Raw genomic sequence first — 22436 nt, forward strand, 5'->3', positions numbered from 1 at the left:
CACAATAGCATCCCGTGGAGGTGGAGGGTAGAGGGGACCAAAAGTGGCTTCAAACTTTTGCACTAAATGTTTCAAGTTCTCTTCAACTGTAAATGTCTTTTGGTGGCAATCTCGAAGGGAGAGCTTTCTTCGCATATATTCCAGTAGGTACTTGTTCTCCAACTCATGGTTTATCTCTTCCCAAGTCCTAGGTTCATATCTTCTAGCTCTAAGTCTCTCTTCATGGGATTTCCACCATTGTTTGGCATAACCAGTCAATCGGAAGTAAACAAACCTAAGCTTCTGCGCCTCTGTTGGGTTGTACCAAAATATTCCTCTAGGGAATCCAACCAATCAAGGACTAGGAATGGAGCCCTTGTCCAGAAAAGTAAGGAACTTCTGGCTTCATCTTCCTTATATTAACATCCACTTTAGGAGAAGATAGGCTCCGATACCAAATAAAGTTAGACTAGAACCAGAATAGGTCTAATCCCAGCCAGAGCCAAAGAACAAGAAAGAGAGCGATGGGATTGGGATCTCAAATTTGGTTGGATAAGAATGATGTGATCTCAAAAGATAACCAAAATAAATAATCCCACCAAATTAATAACCTGATGAAGCAGCAATCGAGAATAAATAAGCTCTTGAATAAAGAGAAGCCGATCAGAATAGAGAGAAACAGAGATCAAGCAGCACTTAGGGTTTTGAGAAACCCTAGGTTCTCCTAAATCGATGTTTGGATTGCTCCTGCTGATTCGGTTGATGGAGATGTACCCTGGCAGCAATGATCTTGATGTAGTAATCTTCAAGAAATCGATGTGACAATCAGTTGCAAGAAATCCCAAAAGCTTGTAGCACTCTTGAACTCGATTTGACTGAAACTAGGATTTAGAATCAAGAACTGATGGAAGGGGATGGGGAAAGGTGGGGTTGGCTATCTCAGCTTGGGCATCTCACCCATCCTTCTCAGGATTTTCACAAAGGCTCAAGCTAATATTTCATTAATCAAATTCGGGTACAATGCTGGCCTCCCTTACAAACTTATATAGAAGACTCAAAAATAAACTGACAGTAAAAAAGAAAGGCCTAACCTTATCCTTAACTAATAAGGTAATCTAAATTGACTAGGAAAGTGAAATAATAAAGGAAATAAACTCAAAACAGGACTCTAACTAAACCATTAAAGTAAATCCCGTTTTCCCACTATCTACCCATATTTTAGGTTCATTAAAGTGGCCAATTACAAAATAAACCCATGGGATCAAAAGCCCAACACATGTATAACCCAACCCAAGACTTATTTCCACTAAAATAAGACCTCTAAGTGACTTATCTACATCAGGGCCATTCCTGCAATTATGAAAAAATATAATTAAATTACAAATTTAACACGCTCATGTCAATTAAGTGCTTGAGTTGCTTTGAAAACCGTATCTTCCTATTCTTGGTCCATATCTGTCTCCTAAATTGTATCTACTCAATTGTGCTCAGTTACAAAGTAAGAATGATGTAATACAAAACACGAAGAAAAAAAGGCCAAAACACTGTTCATGTGAACAGTGTCACAGCCCCTTATTTTTCCTTGGTGAGAATGCTACCAAAAGATCCTGTGGGGCCCAAGACCAGATCATGTGAATACTTTTTAGAAGGGTCAATTTTGTCTGTGTGGGGAATTAGGAGTTTTGTTTAGTTTCTATTTTTAGAATTAGTCCCTTGGATATTTTGTGGTTGTCTATTGAGCAAACTTAGCTTAGTTTAGTTTATATTTTCAGATTTAGAAAGTAGGCTTAAGTTTCTATTTTTATGTTAAGTTTCTATTTCTTTGTTACTTGAGGTGCAAGTATGGCCCTCTATATATTGTAAAGGCTTTAGAAGCCTCCCCATGATTTAATGAAGTTGATTATTATTGCTTTCAGCAAGTTTTCTCTTGTCCATGTGTGTGACATGAAGGGCTGGGAGGCTTGGCTGAGAGAGCCAAAATCCTAGGTCTGAGAAAGCCAAACCTTCATAGCCCCCTTTTCTATTTCTCCTACCTTCTATTTTCCTATTCTCTTCTTTTCACTGCCTTCTACACCCAACCGAGCTACTCCCTGCTGTGATTTGTGATTGCAACTATTGTAATCAATTGCTGCAGAAGTCCAGAAGATATTCTCCAATCAAGTCCTTGACTGCTGTTGCTGATCATCAACAAAGAAGGATCGAACCACACTCCTGCAGACCTGTTTTTTGTCCTGCTGTCTGCAACAATCGAACCAGTTTTTCTCTGAAGCCTGAGCACTGATCCAGTAGAACTTTGGAGGGCTGAATCAACCACACAAGAGGCTCACTTGATCCCAATTCCAGCCCAGTCTGCTGGCTGGTTTGGCCTGCAGAGCCTAAGCTTCTATTTTGGTGCTATCCCCATATCTCCCAACTCCCCCATCGGAATTGAGTGAAACTTTCAGCAATGCTTCTCCTCCATACAAGCACCAATCGATCCAAGTTTGATTACATTCTGTCGGCTGGTTTGCTCTCTACTCACTAAGTTACTAAATCTGAGTTTACCTTCTATTTTAGTGACCTGCTGGTATCTCCCTCTTCAGACATCAATCGAAGCTGAGATTTCTAGGGCTTCATCACCCCTATTGGACCTTTACTTGTTAGGAGTATCACTCCCATACGAGTTGGGGAACTACTGGTTCTGGAGTTAGCAATTTTCTGATGCTAAACCTCTGTTTCAGATCTGCAGTTGCAATGTTTTGGCTACTATTTAGTTATTTGTGTTGTGGGTAATTGGGACTAGGTTAACCCTAATCTAATCTTACAATAAAGAACCTATAAAAATGCTTCAAAAAATAGTTATTTAAATATAAATATCATTTCCTAAACATAATTATAAACCTTTTTCAGAAATTATTGACCCTTTGTTTTAACTACTTTGTCAACTTAATATGGTAATACCAGATGCAAGATACCAGAGTTGTCGATCTTCCTTTAAAAATTTTATAGGAGACATACACTAGTTACCCAAAACACCATGTGTTCACCTTGAGGCTTCTCCTAGTGCTTCCTTGAGTTTCAAAATCTCCTACTTTGCTAAATGAAATTAACATAAAACATCCCTATATAATTTGTTGCATTATGCACGTAAGAGAGGGGTAACAAATTCAGTACACATATAGTTGAATGCATTGGATTTCATATAGCATTCTTTCAAGCACAAAATTGTCACTGAACAAGTATGGAACTATTTTCAGTGTTATAGTGTTTACTTAGTACTCTAGATAATTTGTATGGTATGACATTATCATTATATTATGTTCTAGTTTACAGTTGGTTTTTGGTGTATTGCCATGTTGATAACTTTTATTTATGAACTGTTTTAATAGGCAATTTCTGTTGAAGGCACCGGACAAACCATTCAAACAGACTACATCTTAAAGGTAAATATATTCAACTGTTTGAAATCATATTTTTCTTTATTAATTCATAGGAGGGTCATTGGTTTATGTGAATAAATGTCTTGCATGTTAATACCATTCAGATTCTTGGACTTGATATTTGTGCTGATTCAATGGTTGGAGATGCCATGAGAAGAGGTATTTCAGGTGGTCAAAAGAAGAGACTGACTACAGGTATGGTGAATATTGAGGTTGGTCTGATGATTATGCCATATCATGTATTAAAAATGTGTATAGATTTCATTCTTGGAGGGTTTAAGTTGGAAAATATTATTTTTTCCTTAAAAAAATACAATGTTTTTTTTTTAGGGGAAATGATTGTGGGCCCATTAAAAGCTCTTTTTATGGATGAAATATCAAATGGCCTGGACAGTTCTACAACCTTTCAGATTGTTTCTTGCCTTCAGCACTTGGTGCATCTAACAGATGCTACAGCATTGATCTCACTTCTTCAGCCTGCACCAGAGACCTATAATCTATTTGATGATGTTATCTTGATGGCAGAAGGAAAGATTGTGTACCATGGTCCATGTAGTTATATTCTTGAATTCTTTGAATATTGTGGATTTAGGTGTCCAGAAAGAAAGGGAGCAGCTGATTTTCTTCAAGAGGTATGTGTTATAGCTACCTCCTACCATATAACTCTCTTATTCAGTAACGTGATGCCACTTTATTTTCAAATTCAGGTTGTCTCTAAAAAGGATCAGGCGCAGTACTGGTTCCTTAAGGAGAAAGATTACAGTTATGTTTCTGTTGATGAATTTTGTGAGAATTTTAATGCATTCCACATTGGGAAAAAGCTGGATGAGGAGCTTTCAGATCCATATGACAAATCTCAGAGCCATAAAAATGCTTTATCATTTAGTTTCTACTCTTTAAACAAATGGGAGCTCTTCAAAGCCTGCATGAGCAAGGAATATCTTCTCATGAGGCGGAATTATTTTGTATATGTTTTTAAAGCAACTCAGGTTGGTATCACTACATTTGAGATTCCCTCCTATTAATCTATTATGACATACCTAAATCCTTACTTGTCCAATTTAACAGCTGCCTGAATATTTGTTCCCTGCAGCTTGTCATCACCGCATCCATCGGAATGACTGTTTTTCTAAGGACTCGTATGGGTGTTGATTCGATCCATGCAAACTATTATTTGGGTTCCATATTTTATGGGCTTATGAGGCTACTTAATGATGGATTCCCAGAAATATCTATGACAGTTTCAAGGCTCACTGTATTCTACAAACAGAGAGACAGCTACTTTTACCCAGCTTGGACTTATGCTATTCCATCGGCTATTGTAAAGGTTCCACTTTCATTTATGCAGTCCTTAGTTTGGACTGCTCTTACTTATTATGTCATTGGGTATAGTCCTGAGTTTGGAAGGTGAGTATTCATGGAGGGTTAACTTCTTTAATTGATGAAATCTGAAAAATCTTTTGGTAAAATATACAGCTATTTGATAGCATATGTAATAGCATACGAGGTATATGTTCTGGTGGATGCAAGTCAGATGTACCATTCAATAGACCCCATTTCTTCTTCCAAATTCTACATAGAAAATGTTGAATGTGCTAGAAATTTCCATTTATAACTCTTTAAAATTAGTTTCTTATTGTTTTATCTTGTTTTCCAGGTTTCTCCGCCAGTTCATTATACTTTTTGCTCTGCATTTTATGGGCACATCCATGTTCCGATTTATTGCATCCGTTTCCCGTACAGTTGTTGCTTCTATGACAGCTGCTAACTTGACTCAGATGTTTCTCTTTCTATTTGGCGGTTTCATTATTCCATACCGTAAGTCTCTCTATGCTTATTTCTAATTGAACCCCTTAAAAAGTTCAAAATACTTGTGCTTAATACTGTTCTGGTTGCAGCTTACATGCCTACTTGGATAAAGTGGGGTTTTTGGGTTTGTCCATTGACATATGCTGAGATAGGCATAACTGTAAATGAATTTCTTGCTCCTCGGTGGCAAAAGGTGAGCAATACCTATCTAATTTATTAGTTCTTATATTCAGGAACTTAATTTATATATTCATGAAATTGTGAGAAAATATTGCTAAATAAATATTATGAGAACATTGCATTGTGTTTCACAGAAATATATGTTGCAAATTTGGTTTGATAAATTCTTATAAAAGATATATGTCAGAAGAATTTCAGTGAATCAATCTAATTCTTTTTTCACATCATTCTTATCAATTTATTCAAAAAAAGAAAAAAAAAAGAAAGAAACTGTTCTGGAAAATAGGGCGCTAATGCCCTAATTCAAAGGGCATACATCCATAAGAACAAAAAGGGGAACTCCTGAGATACAAGAACTAAGTCAAGGGGGCATATGTATCATAGAAACACCCCATTGATCCATAAGTCTGTTGTTACAGGGAGATGGCTTCCCTTGGAAAGTGATGGATCGACATTTGTCCAAAATCACAGATTTGATGTCTTGGACAATGGCCATCCTCGGTCTTGTCTTACGAGTTAGTCTACCATTTCGCTCCCTCCAAATGTGATACACTGTAGCACAAAACACAAGCTTACGAATATCTACAATGTTGCCACACCCCCCAAAAGTTTTGGCAACCCAATGATCTACTATCATTATGTTGCTGCTCTAGGATAGAGTGGTGGAACATAACCTAAGCACCTCCTTCCAAACCTGGGCTGTAAAGGTGCAAAAAAATAGATGATTCCGGCTCTCAAGTCTGCAGAAACAGCAAAAACGTCTCACATGGATGTTCCTTTTGAGGAGCTGATCTGTAGTAGATAGTGCATCCTTTAAGCATCTCCAAGCTATAAATGAATGCCTTGGGATATTAGAGGGAAACCAAACTGATCCAGCCCAGTTTACCTTTGTGGCCTCACTGGCCTGTTGTCTGATATGGTGCCAGGCCGATTTAGAGGAGAATACACATGGAAGTAGTCCCTGTCTAAACCACCCTATCTAGATCACTTGATGAGAGGTGTGTGATGTTGTCAAGCTTTCCCCAGATCTGTTGCAGGTACAAGGAGACTGGAGGACCCGGGTCTTCCAGTCATCATCGCGAGCCAGTTATGAGTGAGGGCCAATCTGCGAGAGCTGGCATCACACCGGATCCTATCCCCATATCTGTTAAGAACCCCATCTGGGTTCTAAGGATCAAGCCAGATACGAGTTGTGTGTCCATTACCTATGACGTGGTAAAACCATGCATTCCGCCTTAGAATGGTACTTCAATATATTACACCACACCTAAGAGCAGTTCTGTAACTGCTTTTCAGTCCAAAGAGGTATATCATCAAATACCAGTGACAAACCCAAAACACCCAAAGGCTCTCTTTTCCTGAATCAATCCGCCAAATTTGTTTGAGGATCTTAGCAATGTCATGACCTGAATCCTCTTCACCCCCTAGGCCTCCTACCTTCGGTAGTTGAGAAGAGAGGAAGAGAGAAGGTTGAGAGAGTAGTTTGGCTTGTCTTGAATGACGGAGTCCATTTCTTATTTATAGATATGCAACCAATTACAAATATGATATGATAGGTAAGATTGAGTCATCACTCTTATCCTAACATATAATGAACCGTGACATACAATGAATCTGGACATCTAGTCAATCCTTAACACTCCCCCTCAAGTTGGTGCATAGATATCCCTCATGCCAAACTTGAATATAATAGGATGGAATGGCTTAGAAGTTAGGCCCTTGGTGAAGACATCAGCAAGCTGGTTCTTTGAAGTGATAAAAGGAATTCAAATTGAGCCTTGTTCGAGCTTCTCCTTGATAAAGTGTCTATCAATCTCAAAATGCTTGGTCTTGTCATTCTGAATAGGATTATGGGCAATCCGGATTTCCGCCTTGTTATCATAGTAGAGTCTCATAGGATCCTTGGATGTCAGTCCCAGGTCTTCAAGTATCACCTTAAGCCAGATAAGCTCACATATTCCTTGGGCCATAGCTTGATATTCTGCCTCCACTCTGGATCTGGATACGACTACTTGTTTCTTGGTATGCCAGGCAACCAGATTGCCACCAAGGATGGTACAATATCCTGTAGTGGAGCGTTGATCATCAATAGATCCGGCCCAGTCAGCATCAGTAAAGCATTCCAACTTCAAATTGCCGTTGTTGAAGAATAAAATGCCCTTTCCTGGTGCTGACTTCAAGTATCTTAATATAAACCGCTTCAAGAGGACTGGTCTGGGGAGTATGAAGGAAGCAACTCACAACACCAACAACATAGGCAATATCAGGCCAGGTATGTAAGAGATAGATTAATCTGCCAACAAGATGCTGATATCTCTCTTTATCAACCTTTTCTCCTCCATTGCAGCTAAGTTGATTATTGACCTCAATAGGAGACTCTGTAGGTTTACATCCTAGCATCCTTGTCTCACTGAGAAGATCTAGGACATATTTCCTTTGACAGAAGAAGATCTATTTGGAACGGGCTACTTCGAACCCAAGAAAATATCTAAGAGGTCCTAAATCTTTAGTCTCAAATTCTGTAGATAACTGAGTTTTCAACAAGGAGATTTCCACATCATGTCATCATCCTTCCCGGTGATCACTATATCATCCACATAGATGATAAGAGCAATAAACTTTCCATCCTTGTGTTTGACAAACAAAATATGATCAGCATGGCTCTGCTTGTACCGAACTGTAACATAGATTTCTAGAATCTATTGAACCAAGCCCGTAGTGACTACTTGAGACCATAGAGAGACTTCCGTAATCTACATGCCTTGACAATTGTAGACGAGGAGGAAATACCTGGAGGAATTTCCATATACACCTCTTCTTCAAGAACGCCATTTTGGAAGGTGTTCTTTACATTAAATTGTTGGAGACTCCATCCACGGTTTGCAGCACAGGACAGTGGCTCTCGAACATAGTTGATCTTTGCAAGAGGGGAAAATGTGTTCTGATAGTCAATCCCATAGGTCTGGATGAAGCCCTTGGAAACCAGTCTTGCCTTATATCTCTCAATTGTTCCATTTGCCTTCTGCTTTATTGTAAACACCCATTTGCAGCCTATTGACTTTTTTGCTTCAGGATGAGGGACCAACTCCCAGGTTTCATTCTTCTTCAAGGCCCGCTTTTCTTCCACTATAGCATCTTTCCACTTAGGATCAGTAATAACTTCTTTCTAGCTCTATGGGTTAGATACAAAAGACAAGGTAGAAACAAAGGCACAATAGGAAGGTGACATGATTCATAGGAAACAAAATTGGAGATAGGGTGTTGAGTACATGATCTAACTCCTTTTCTTACAACAATAGGAGCATCATCAGAAGAGGATGGATTACCTGATAATTGAGTTGGAGGAGCTAGAGCCAGGAGCATAGGTGGACTTGGTGGTTTGGAGATGGGCTTTTCCTTCTATCAAGAGTAAGTGATCAAATCCCTTTTTTTTGGAGGCGAAGGGATATCAAATACTAACAGGATATCAGATTCCCCCTTTCCAGATGCATCATCTGTTTCCCCTGAAGCCGAATAGTGTCAACCACAAGAGAAGGAAGCTCTTACTCAATACTCTCCCCCCTGAAGAGAAGATTGGTAATAGAACTCATTTTCATGAAAAGTTGCATCCATGGTGACCAGTAGATGGAAAGTAGGAGGATGATAACACTTGTATCCCTTTTGAGAGGCGGAATACCCAAGGATGATACAACGAAGGGTCCAATGATCCAATTTAGATCGAGAAGGGAAAGAATTGTGTGCAAAGCACACACAGCCGAATACCCGAGGAGGGAGGTGAGAAGAAATAGAGGGATCTAGAAGCATGCTAACTGGAGTTTTGAAGTCCAGGATGCTGGAGGGAGCCCGATTGATAAGGAAGGCAGCACCAAGAACCGCATCACCCCAATAAAATTTGGGAACACGAGGGTTAAACATCAAGGAACAGGGGTACCATGCTGTTCTAGGGTACGAACGCTGGAGGTCTGTGACAAAATGCCATGCTCATTAAGATATTGGAGGACGGAACCATCAATGTATTCAGTACCATTATTGCTTTGTAAAAACTTGGGCATTAAACTGAGTCTTGATCATAGTGTGAAATGAATGGAAAGACCGGAGAAGATAAACCTAGGTTAACCCGGGACAATTATCAATGAAGGTAATAAACCAATGGAACCCACCCCTAGCAACAAATTTAGAAGGTCCCTATACATCTGAATGAATAATAGAGAAGGTAGTACTTTTATTATCACTGGGAAAATAAGGGTATCGAGTGTGCTTAGCGAGTTCACAGATATTGCAAGGAAAACGAGCCACATTACAATGTTTCATTAAGTATGGAAATTAATAGCGTAAAACTCGAAAAGAGGGGTGACCGAATCGGGATGCCACTGATGGAGTTGAGCAACAACACTTTCTTCACAAGCAATATGAGCAGGAACTGGGGAGGATGATTTACTGATATCCGGGTCCAGGTAATATTAGCCCATCTCGTACCTGTTGCCAGATCCTGAAAGACACAATGGGTAGAATAAAAGTGAACACAATAATTTAGATCAACAATAAGGCGATAAATGGAGAGCAAGTTTGCACAAAGGTTATGGACATGGAGAACAAAAGAAAAAGGTTTAGAGGGAGGACAAGAAATGGAACCTTTACCAGAGATAGCAAACAGGGAGCCATCAGCAATCCAGACCTTGTCTTTACCAGAGCAAGGAAGATAAGAACGAAACATATCCGAGGAGTTAGTCATATGGTTAGAGGCTCCAGAATCAAGAAGCCAAGATGGACTAGTAGGGGAGGATACATGGAAGATACCTAATTGGGCGAGATTAGAAGCTGGTTTAGTGGAAGAAGCTATGGTAGGAGCCGTAGTGCCAAGTTTGGTCATCATACGTTGAAGAGCAGCCATCTGTTCTGAGGAGAAAGGAGAAGCTGCTGAGGAGGAACTATCAGCAGTCTTTGAGAGCTGAGCCTCAGGGTGAGATGACCCTTGTTTATTACCAGGCCGACCTTTAGGACGACCATGAAGCTTCCAACAAGTCTTTCTCGTGTGACGAGGACACCCACAATAGTCACACTTAACCGGCTCTTTAGCAGGAACAGCCGGTTTGCTGGGAATGCTCAGATCCGTCTGAGTAGTAACAAGTGTTGATCTGGTGGGTACAATAGAATGCATCATAACTGAGGGGCGACGCTCCTCATGTTGGAATAAATTGTAGGCCTCAAGTAGAGTAGGGAACTTATCAGTTATCACGACCAAGAACTTGAACTCGGATTTGATCATTCTCCGGGTTCAACCCTGTGAGAAAGTCATATACCCGCTTGATGCAGGTGCACTACCTTGGACTGACCCAAACCCTTTCGGGAACCCAGACGGAGATGAACCGGGTCCAGTTTGAGTTTTGGTTCAGTAGGATGTTTTACTTTTTGGTCTATCTTGTAATCGGGTCCATTAGGGGTTTGCTTTATTTTATAATTTCTTTTTATTGCTGTTGATGGAGTCGTGGTAGAGTTAAGAGTTAGGATTTTATTTTCTTTAGTCCAAGATAGAGTCAAGTTCTATTTCAATATTAGAGTTATGTTAGGAGTCTTGGAGTCTTTTATTTTCGTCTTTAAACACCAGCTTGTAATCGAGAAAGACAGATTGAATAGAATGGAATAGTTGAATTGTGGTTTGAGTAGCCTGCGTGGCTTTGGTGTGCAAGTGCATTCTTCTCTCTCCCCCCCTTCTTCTTCTTCTTCTTCTCCATCAACAGCAATAAAAAGAAATTATAAAATAAATCAAATTCCTAAGGGACCCAATTACAAGATAGACCAAAAAGTAAAATATCCTACTGAACCCGTTAATATCCATCTGGGTTCCCAATCGGGTTTGGGTCAATCCAAGGTAGTGCACCTGCAATCTTTCTAAAAGTGTTGAGAGAAAGGAGATATCTCACGGGCCACACAGGTACCATGAAACTCAATTTTGTATTCCATCTTCAATCTGTCTAAAAGTGTTGATTACATCCATATAAATAAGAAAGACTCCAACATAAATATGGAAACTAAATCAATCTAGGTAACTAAAATAAAAGGGTAAAGTACACGTACCCCCCTATAATGCACCCAATATTCCTCGTACCCCCCTAACGTTCTGAAAAGTCCACGTACCACCCCTACTTTACCCCCCTAATTCCAGATAAGTCCAAACCATTAAGTTTAGCCGTTAAGTGCTAAAAACTTGACCATTTTACCCTTTCTTCTATGTTTATAAATTTGAAAAGACCTAATTGCCTTGACCTATTTGTTCATAATATGAAAAGACCTTTTTTCCCTAACCTAATTTGATAAGACCCTTTTACCCCCACTATTTGTTCTTAAGAACCTAATCCAATCTAATTATCAAAATGCCCTTATTAGGGCATAATTACTGAAATACCCTCATCTTCCCCAAAATGGTTTTTCTCTGAATCTGGAGAGAGGTTTTCTGATTTCTGCATCTCAAAATCCTTTTTGCCCTAACTTCTCTCCATCTGAAAATCCTTTCTATTTTTGGTTTTCTCTCTCCATCTCAAAATCCTTTCTTTTTCTGGTTTACTCTCTCCATCTCAAAATCCTTTCCTTTTTGGTTTTCTTTCATATGTTTCAATGGAATCTTCAAGAGTTTTTGCATTCATCCCACTCCGAAACGATTGCGAGGCCTATTGTTGGGTTTTTTGCTTGATAATTCCAATGGATTTGAGCTTTTAACTCGAGAGGGAGGAAAGAGAAAAGGACTTCCTTCCTTCCCTAAACGGAGACTCTCTCTATCTGAAATCTCATCCCTGGTAGAGATACTTTTAATGATTTGATGAATTATTCATGTCTTTTAACAGTGTGGTTAACTCTTGTTCCAATTCTGCTAATTAATAATTAACAAGTAACCATTAACTCGTATTCATTCATATTCTGTTTTTTGGGCAAAAAAAAAAGGTACTGTTATCCCTATCAATCGATTGTTTAATCTCTGATTTGAGTTGGTTTAATGTCTCTGATCCTATTCCTGTTATTGATATTCAAAGTTTCAAACCCTGTTCTTAGAAGCTTTATTATTCTCTAATTTAAGACTTGCGGCTCCCCTGTTGTGTGTCCCAGTTTTAGCAATAGTGTTTTTTTAGTTCAGGCGGATTTGCTAATCAGATCCTACCACTGTTTTGGGGATTCACAGGAAACCCTAGGACTAACACTCAACCAAAACTTGGGCTCCATCCAAGGCCTGATCCCCCTGCTACACATAAAAATCACTGTTTTCTGAGTTTTCTCGATTCTATAATGTTTTCATGTTTTTTCTTTCCCACTCATCAAATTAGTTTTTTCAGTAGTGTAGGGAGAGAACCCTCGATGACAGCAGTTCAACATGGATATGGAGTTCGTCCATCATTCAATCCTAATCCAAGGCCTGAATCCCCCTACTACACATAAACTCATCGCAACCCGCGGCCAAGAGAGGGCTGCTAGCCTATGGTTGCTTGACAATCGGCCAAGGGCAGTTAAGTTTCTCCCATTTGCGGTCCGCCGTGACCTGCAAATCCTAAAGTTGATATTTTAAGAATAAAAAACCATTTTGGGGAAGATGAGGGTATTTCAGTAATTATGCCCTAGTAAGGGCATTTTGGTAATTAGATTGGATTAGGTTCTTAAGAACAAATAGTGAGGGTAAAAGGGTCTTATCAAATTAGGTTAGGGTAAAAAGGTCTTTTCGTATTATGAACAATTGAACAAATAGGTCAGGGCAATTAGGTCTTTTCAAATTTATAAACATAGAAGAAAGGGTAAAATGGTCAAGTTTTTAGCACTTAACGGCTAAACTTAACGGTTTGGACTTATCTGGAATTAGGGGGGTAAAGTAGGGGTGGTACGTGGAATTTGTAGGGGTGGTACGTGGACTTTTCAGAATGTTAGGGGGGTACGAGGAATATTGGGTGCATTATAGGGGGGTACGTGTACTTTACCCAAAATAAAATAGGAAACTGCTGTCTCCTACGTAGCTATCTCTACCAAAGATAATAAAATAATAAAAAATTACATATCACTCTAATAAAGAAAAATAAATATCTAATTATTCTACTAGTTTCAAAGACCCAAATGGGACCCGGCTGATCTCTGTCTGGATTCCCAAATGGGTTCAGGCCAATCCATGGAAGTGCTAATGCATCAGAAATGTATCAAGATGATGATGGTGTCTTTATTTCTCAAAAGAAGTATGCTGAAGCTATCCTCAAAAAATTCAGAATGTATAATTGCAAGCCCATGGCTACACCTCTAATGGTGGGTGCAAATTTGAGGAAGGATGATGGTGGAAAGGAAGCAAATGGTACCATGTACAGAAGTTTGATTGGCAACATGCTGTACCTCACTGCTACAAGGCCAGATATTATGTTTTCAGTAAGTTAAATGTCCAGGTTCATGCACAACCCAAGTCACTTCCATTTTGGATTAGCAAAAAGGGTCTTGAGATGTATTTAAGGGACTGTTAACTATGGCATTATATTTTTCAGAACTTTTGAATTGAAATTAGTTGTGTATTGTGACAATGATTGGGGAGGTTGTGTTGGGGATATGAAAGCACCTCTGTCTATGCATTTACTCTTAGTTCTGGTGTGTTATGTTGGGCATCTAAGAAGCAACAAACAGTTGCTCAATCCTCAGCTGAAACTGAATATATAAATAATTTGGTTGAGAAGAATCATGGTAGACATTGGGGAGAAGCAAGAAGAAGGAACTGATATCTGTTGTGACAACAAATTAGCCATTGCTATGGCAAAGAACCCAGTCTATCACAGCTGGACATGTCACATACCCATCAAGCATCATTTCATTAGAGAAGCCATTGAAGAAAAAGAAATTCAACTCAAGTTTTGCAAGACACGGGCAGCTTGCTGACATTTTTACAGAAGCACTTACAAAATAGAATTTTCAGCATTTAGACAACCAATGGGTGCTCAAGAACAATACATTAAGGGGAAGAAATGTAGAAGTTAATGTCCTGTTTTGGTATTTTTTTAAGTTGTGCTCTGTTTTTTATCTTTAGTGTCTTTTCCTTGATGTTTAAGATGGGTCCAGGTGTATGGCCCAGATGTGTGCGAAACAGACATATAAAAGGTATGTAAAAATCTATCCAAGTGTGTGAAGGAAACAAGAAACTACAACAAAGAAGAAACATCTAGCTTTCTTCCCCTCTTTCTTTTGCGGAATTTTGTTTCTTTGTTTTTCTTTACATTTCACTCGAATCTTCATCAAGATTCAGCAGTAGAAGCAGCCAACAAAAGGGTCTATTATACTCTCATATCATTGTGGTGCTTTGACCAATATCTTATTTATAGACTGAGTCTAGTTTTTGAATGAGCAATTTGCTTTTCCTAATAACTTAGCTTTGAGTAGAAATTTATGGACCACCTTCTTAGTACTATTTTATTTGCTGTTCTCTACAGATGTCCACAAACACTACTTTAGGGCAACAAGTACTTCAAAGCCATGGGCTGGACTTCAGAAGCTACTTTTATTGGATATCACTTGCTGCCTTGTTTGGCTTTGCAATACTTTTCAATATTGGATATGTGCTGGCTTTAACTTTTTTAAAGCGTAAGTTCATCTTCATTTGCTTAACAGCCATATGCTATATGAAAAGGAAAATTACAACAAATGATAAAAAAATATTAGGAAAAATTACTATAAAATGATACAATTTTTTTGTGTTCTTCAGCTCCTGGGATGTCTCGTGCTATTATTTCATATGAAAAGCTTGCTCAAATACAAGGAAAAGAAGGCTGCAACAATGATTCACTAGAAGAGGAATCCACTAATGGCCATCATGAAAATGTTGCAGAGCCCAAAAGAGGTGAGACCATAGTCTTAATTATCTATTTTATTTTCGAGGAGAGTGATAGGCACTTGACCATTTAAAGTATTACAAAACTAGCATTTTTTTAGTACCTCCTCAAAATAGAAAAAGAAATGAACACCATTTTTGTTATGGCACCCCTACTTATTAGTATTGGTTATCCTAATTTTTCCTTCATTATATATGAATTCCATGGTTGATTTTGTAGGAAGGATGGTCTTACCTTTTGTGCCCCTAACAATGACCTTTCAGAATCTTCATTACTACATTGACACTCCAACGGTAATCATACTAACGTAATCTTTTTACAGTAAATTTAGTTTACTAGATAGGAAAGTCAGATCAAATGACTTTGTTGATTTCATTGGTCTCAGGCAATGAGAGAACGGGGTTTCAAACAAAAAAAGCTACAACTTCTTCATGATATTACAGGTGCATTTAGGCCTGGTGTTCTTACAGCATTAATGGGTGTCAGCGGAGCTGGGAAGACTACTCTTATGGATGTTCTTTCTGGAAGAAAAACTGGTGGTACTATTGAAGGAGAAATTAAGATTGGTGGATACCCCAAGGTTCAAGGAACATTTGCTAGGATATCAGGTTATTGTGAGCAAAATGACATACATTCTCCACAGATCACCGTGGAGGAGTCAGTGATATATTCTGCTTGGCTGCGACTGTCGCCTCAGATTGATTCAAAAACAAAAGCTGTACGACGTTAATCATTTAGAGATAGGCTATTTTTGTACCATACCTATGGGCAGAATCTAATGTTGAAGTTGTCATGAAATGCTTTTTACAGGATTTCATAAATGAAGTCCTTGAGACTATTGAGCTTGATGGAATTAAAGATACTTTGGTAGGTGTGCCTGGTGTCAGTGGTTTATCAACCGAGCAACGTAAGCGTCTCACAATAGCAGTGGAGCTTATTGCCAATCCCTCGATTATCTTCATGGATGAACCCACCTCGGGATTAGATGCTAGAGCAGCTGCAATTGTAATGCGGGCAGTGAAGAATGTGGTCAGTATGGGACGGACAGTTGTTTGCACCATCCACCAGCCAAGTATAGATATATTTGAGTCATTTGATGAGGTATATCATTAATTCAAGCACTTTTTATAATCTCCCCCTCCCCCCACATAAGAAACCTTAGAAATTGAGAATGATGTGGTGACCCCTTAGAGTAGTGCAAACACTACTAATATTATGCAGTTACAAATGGATAGAACTTCTGCACCAGACACCTAAATTTCCTTGTTCCATTTCAACAAAGCCTCAAAGAGGAGTGTTGAGTGTGTAACATTTATTGCGTGTATGTTCAAGGGAACATCAAATTTATCTTCAATTTTCTTTGGTGCTGCAAATATTTTCACTTCAAAGCTACTAAATTTTCATGCAAAACCAAGTTCTGGAAGGTAGCCAACCAAAGCAAAATTGGATGGCATTTGAACTGAAGCATCTAGTTTTGCCCTGTGGATTACTCTTCTGGACATTTGGCTGTCAGACAGATGAAGAAAGATGCAGATAGGTGCCATGTTGAATTTGGGGGTATCTCAACCATCGCCCACCATATGGATCTTTGCCCTTTTGTTTTTTCCAAGGTTCCTAAGCTGCCCTCTTTCCCAAACCGAATTGGAATTTTGTAAGCTCTAAAATGACATGCAGAGCCCTCATATTGATTAGATACGTGACCCAAGATAAAACGATAATATGAACATGTCCACAAAACTTGGGCACATCAAACAATGCCTCATGGCATAAAAGCTGCTTCAGTTGGAAATTGGAACGCCTTCCAAATGAGGCTCATTTGGATCCCTGCACATATTTTTATATGTTAAGACTATTAATATATTTTAGTAAGTCCTGGAGATTCAACAAGCCAAGCATTAGCTTCTAGAAAACACTATGCTTTTGAATTTTTCGCTATAAAATGCTACGGATGTAATCTTGAAATATAGTTTTTGATCTATCTACTGCACATTTTACAATTCTTGCAGTTGGTTCTAATGAAAACTGGAGGACGCTTAATCTATGCTGGACCATTGGGTCAACATTCATGTAGGGTTATTAAGTATTTTGAGGTAAATTTACTAACTTCTGACATATTATTTTTTCACTGATTGTCATATATTATGCTGCCTTTTATGATCAGAAACAAGTGGTTGGTAAATCCTTCTTTTCCTTCTTTATTTTTCAGGAAATATCTGGGGTACCAAAGATTAAGGACAACTACAATCCAGCAACATGGATGTTAGAAGTTACATCTATATCTGCAGAAGCAGACCTTGGTGTTGATTTTGCCGAAATCTACAGGGATTCAAATTTATACAAGTATAACTTCCACCTCCTAAGAGAAAAGAATAAAATAATGTAATCCTATTCTAAATCTAGTACATCCGATTTTTTGTTTTGAAGATCACATCAACATCAGGTATATTTGATGATATTAAACACCATCCAATCGTTACATTATGTGTGTTATCCTTGTGTACCTAACCCGTTACATTATGTGTGTTATCCTTGTGTACCTAACCTTGGGAAGTTGGCTACACATTCTCTAGTTGAATCTAAAGGTTCATTATATTATATGAATATGATATTATCCCCTCATTTTATATCTCTAAATTATTTTTCATAATCAGTATCTTCTTGCTTGTATCAATGCACTAGAAGTTGTTGCAATCAAAAGATATTATTTTTGGGGTGCATTATAGGGTCTTTTCGTTCAAATGGAACTACAATTTCCTACTCTGACATCCAACCAATACATGTTAAATCAGTTATGACTCATTAATTCATGGGACGCCTCATTATAGACCACGAACTATTCGAAAAGACTTTCCTCATTTGTTAGAACTGATTTTAAGGCTATGGCTTTGATTGAATACATGGGGTTAATAGCACATTTACTTATTGTTTTGACTTGGAGGTGACAGTTAAAAAGCTTTACATGTCATTTTTCTATGCTTCCTTCTTTTTCTTTTTGGGTAAAGTAAAGTGTGACAATTCAACTAATTTTATAAAGAATATTGATTAGTTATCGATATAAACATGGTATTGTAAAATGTTATTGTAGCTGATATTTTATTCTTTATTGTAGGGACAATGTAGAGCTTGTTAAACAATTGAGTACTCCACCGCCTGGTTCAAAGGATTTGTATTTCTCTACCTATTTTCCGCAAAATGGTTGGGGGCAGTTCAAAGCATGCTTGTGGAAACAATACTTGTCCTACTGGAGAAGTCCTGATTACAATTTCAGACGTTTCTTTTTCACATTCATTGCATCTGTGCTATTTGGAATACTGTTCTGGAAGCAAGGGGGGAAGATGTAAGTCAATTTACTCAACTGGGACTGTAGAATTTAGATGACAAAAATCAAAGCTAACAACTTCAGGTTGTTACTTCAAGAGCAACTCTAGGGAGACCATCTTCATTCCTCAACCACTTCTTAATCTTCCTGCACTTGAAACCAGAGCAACACTATAAAAGGCAGGGTTAAGGGATGAAGTGGTCTCCTTATGCACGATTTATTCTTTTCATTTATTTTCTTTTCTCTTCTCGTGTTCTCAAGATGCTTTTTTCTTTTCTACCCATTTCTTGACAAACAAACACAGCCTAAGATGGACAATATTTTTTGCAAGATTATTCCCATTACTAAAATAGTTCTCTTCATTTTGTGTCGCAGAAATACCCAGCAAGACTTGCTCAATATACTTGGTGCGATGTTTGTTGCGGTGCAATTCTTAGGTGTAAATCTCACCTCTGTAGTCTTACCATTTGTTGCATCAGAGCGCACTGTCTTCTATAGGGAAAGAGCTGCCGGAATGTACTCTCCATGGGCATATTCATTTGCACAGGTTTAAACCTGTTTCTCAAACTCATCTAGTTGATTTGGCTCAAGTTTGTTTTGCCGCTGGGGCAAGAGAAAATAAATCATACTATCGTTGTTCTTTTTCTATAAACTTTTTTACTGTTTTTACTTTTTTACTGGACTTCATTAGAGATTCTAATAAGAGTTGTTCTAACATGGCACTATTGGAGGATGAAAATTTTATCCTTCTTGTGTCTAAGAGAAGCACATGGTAGGACAAGATACGAAAAAGCTAACAAGTTTCCATCCTTTTCAACTTCAGCTTTTGCTGTACAGTTGCCAAACGTCATGCATGGGAGTACTTCCTCCTGTTGTGTCATAGTATAAATTTTTTATGGGAGAGGGTTCTCTGAGCAAGCTGGGTACACTACACCCTCACACATTGATTTTTTAAATCATTATTTCTCTCTCATCAAAACAAATAATAAAATATTGAATGTGTGGAGGTGCAGTATACGCCTTAGGCTCAGGGGCCTTTTCCCATTTTTTATTTTAGTGTTGGCCTATCAATCTTAGCTTTTCTAGTTTTCGCCATTCTGAGCTTACATGAGTTTGATTGCATACTGCAGGTGGTAATTGAGATTCCATATTTGTTCACTCAAACTTTTATATATGTCATTATCACATACCCCATGGTTGGTTACTACCCGTCAGCATATAAGATATTTTGGTACTTCTATGCCATGTTCTGTGTGCTAGCCTACTTCAATTACCTTGGAATGATGCTTTTAGCTCTGACACCAAGCGTTCGTGTTGCTGCAACATTGTCCTCCGCCTTCTTCTCATCGTTGAATCTATTTGCTGGCTATCTAATGCCCAAACCGGTAAGCGTTTACTCCACTTTCTTGCTCGAAATAGTTACCTAGTTTTCAGCAAACCCTGACCTATAAATTTTCCACGTTGATTAGATGTGACTGACTTTTGATAGACTTGAGAGGTACACTAGTTCTACTTGACTGATTTGACTCCTAGACTTTGTAAAACCTGATTAATCCTGACTACTGTTAAAAATCAAGTAATTCTTTTTTTTTTTTTTTTTTTTTTTTTTGAGGACTATGGCTGCCTTTTGAAGTTTTATTAATCGTAAAATTAAAAAATGAAGTACAACTTTTGGGTACATCAGGTCTGAACCCTGAACAAGTCAAACCCAACAACTAAAACCGGTCATATAATTTATGTTAAGGTACTTATAATTTCCCTCCTACCGATAAGGGTGTTGCATACTCCTATTGTTAGGGGTATTATGCGATTTGTTTCTTTATGTTTTAGTTAAGGGTATTATGGTCCTCATAGTTGTCAAGGCATTGCTTAGGCCGTCTAGGCATCCAAGCGGATTTTTTGGGTTCTAGGCGGATTTCGCATTAGTGGTATCGAACACCTTGGCCCTTATTTATGCCAACAATCTTGGATTTGTTGGAAAGCTGGTTTTGTGCTCTACCTAATACAAAAAGTCTCATGTAAAAATAAGATCATTTGACCAATAAAACCTCTTAGAGAACAAGAACATTTCTCTAAATTGATAGCAGTTTAATTATTTATAGATAAGATCATATTTTCTACGAACAGTATAAACCAAATGTGAGACTAGGTATACCATGACAATAACCAATTCCAAGAACAGTATAAACCAATTGTATATTTTGATTGTTTCAAACTTCCAATAGTTTGCTTCTTCAGTTCTGCTGTCTTTTAGTTCTATGTTGATTTTTGATGACTTGATGTGATTTAATATTGATTTTTGATGAGTTGGTGTGACTAACTACTGATTTTTTATGCCTTGATGTAGCTTAATGTAGATTTTTTGATGATATAAGATTTATATTGTAACATACTAAATACTATTAAAAAAGAGGGAAAATAAAAAATAACACTTGGGCAGCTTGGTCGCCTAAGTGCTTACGCACCCCTCTACTACCTCGGATCGCCTTGCCGCCTTGACAACAATAAAAAGGGTGTACCCAATGAGCGAGGCTCCCGCCATTGTGGGGTCTGGGGAGGGTCATAATGTACCGCCTTGACAACTATGATGGTCCTAATTTATGCTAACATGGGGTAATCTTGCATTTGTATTGTTTTGATCTTATAAATAAGAATGCTTGCTCACAGTAGGATCTATCTAAGCCTAGCCATAAATTTTAGTTTCTTTCCATCGATTTCCTTTTCTTCTCTTCTTCTCTCATTTCTTCTTCCCTCTATTGATTGTTTGATGATCTAATACTCCAATTTATTTATTTATTTATTTTTGTAATTTACATTCTACTATTATACTTAGATCTATAGTTATAAACTTTAAGTCTCAAGTAAACTCTGCTTGATGGACTACTGCATTGACATGAGTTTAAAACACTGACTGATCTAGTTTTGCATTGTGGTGTGCTTATTTTATTGCAGCAAATTCCTGTGTGGTGGATTTGGTTTTATTATTTATGCCCTACATCTTGGACATTAAATGGTCTCCTCGCTTCACAATATGGAGATCTACAGAAGGAGATATTGGTATTTGGTGAACCCCAAACTGTATCTTCCTTCTTGAGTGGATACTTAGGGTACAGTTATGACAGCTTGGATGTCGTTGCTGTTGTTCTTATTGCATTCCCATTCACGGTTGCATGTGTCTTTGCTTATTCTATAGGAAAACTGAACTTCCAAAAGAGATAAATGTTGTAAAGCCTTACCTGAATCATTAAATTTTTTTATTGGCCTGGTTCAATGTAGTTCAAAATTTGGCCTAAGCTATTCATGGCCGGCTCATGTACACTTCCCATTTGTTACCCATCTCTGAAGTGTAGTACCTTCTAATGAAATTTTGAAGAATTTTTTTGTTGTATCATATTGTGTAATGTGAGCATCTGTCTCAATTCCCTTCAACATTAAACTCTATTATCAATCAACTACGGAGGGTAGGAACCATCTGAACAGAATTTTTTTTTTGATGAAAGTGTAATTGCCTATGTGGTTAGTATTCACATCAAGTGTATTTGTTATCAAGGTGTTGATTCTAATTTCTAAGTCCAATTTTGGAAACGTCAAACTCAATTCTATTTTAAGTAGTTGGACCATCGAATAACAAGGGGAGTCTCTTTTACATGGTGGGTCATAGATTTGAGATGGCCAACAAAAAAATATTGGAGTTTGGTGAACCCAAATGGTAATCTTTCAAAAGAAAGAAAGAAAAAGGCAAGATAGAAAACTGAACAAAACCTGCCGGTTGAGGGGATTTAAACTAGAGTTATCCAGATCATTCACATGACCTGATCAAGTTTTTAACACTATGAACAAATTAATTTATTGTAACCATTCAATTAAAATCAGATTCTTTTGAAAACTTGGGATGAT

The 22436-nt window shown here is 38.0% G+C and overlaps 1 protein-coding gene across 1 annotated transcript in view; it reads left to right on the forward strand.

Moving 5' to 3' along the window:
* LOC122638537 (pleiotropic drug resistance protein 3-like) overlaps positions 1 to 21877 on the forward strand; it is a 28551-nt gene extending 6674 nt beyond the window's left edge. The window contains exons 6-23 of the mRNA XM_043831374.1: positions 3348 to 3401; positions 3503 to 3593; positions 3729 to 4030; positions 4106 to 4387; positions 4492 to 4805; positions 5056 to 5216; positions 5297 to 5400; positions 14822 to 14972; positions 15094 to 15228; positions 15440 to 15513; positions 15606 to 15938; positions 16031 to 16321; positions 17227 to 17310; positions 17427 to 17560; positions 18330 to 18557; positions 18915 to 19086; positions 19670 to 19924; positions 21492 to 21877. Of these exons, the coding sequence (XP_043687309.1) occupies positions 3348 to 3401; positions 3503 to 3593; positions 3729 to 4030; positions 4106 to 4387; positions 4492 to 4805; positions 5056 to 5216; positions 5297 to 5400; positions 14822 to 14972; positions 15094 to 15228; positions 15440 to 15513; positions 15606 to 15938; positions 16031 to 16321; positions 17227 to 17310; positions 17427 to 17560; positions 18330 to 18557; positions 18915 to 19086; positions 19670 to 19924; positions 21492 to 21758 (3432 nt within the window). The 3' untranslated portion in view covers positions 21759 to 21877. The remainder of the gene's footprint in view (positions 1 to 3347; positions 3402 to 3502; positions 3594 to 3728; positions 4031 to 4105; positions 4388 to 4491; positions 4806 to 5055; positions 5217 to 5296; positions 5401 to 14821; positions 14973 to 15093; positions 15229 to 15439; positions 15514 to 15605; positions 15939 to 16030; positions 16322 to 17226; positions 17311 to 17426; positions 17561 to 18329; positions 18558 to 18914; positions 19087 to 19669; positions 19925 to 21491) is intronic.
* The last annotated feature ends 559 nt before the right edge of the window (positions 21878 to 22436 follow it).

The sequence above is a fragment of the Telopea speciosissima genome, chromosome 9 (genome assembly GCF_018873765.1).
Source record: "Telopea speciosissima isolate NSW1024214 ecotype Mountain lineage chromosome 9, Tspe_v1, whole genome shotgun sequence".
NCBI classification, from domain to species: Eukaryota; Viridiplantae; Streptophyta; class Magnoliopsida; order Proteales; family Proteaceae; genus Telopea; species Telopea speciosissima.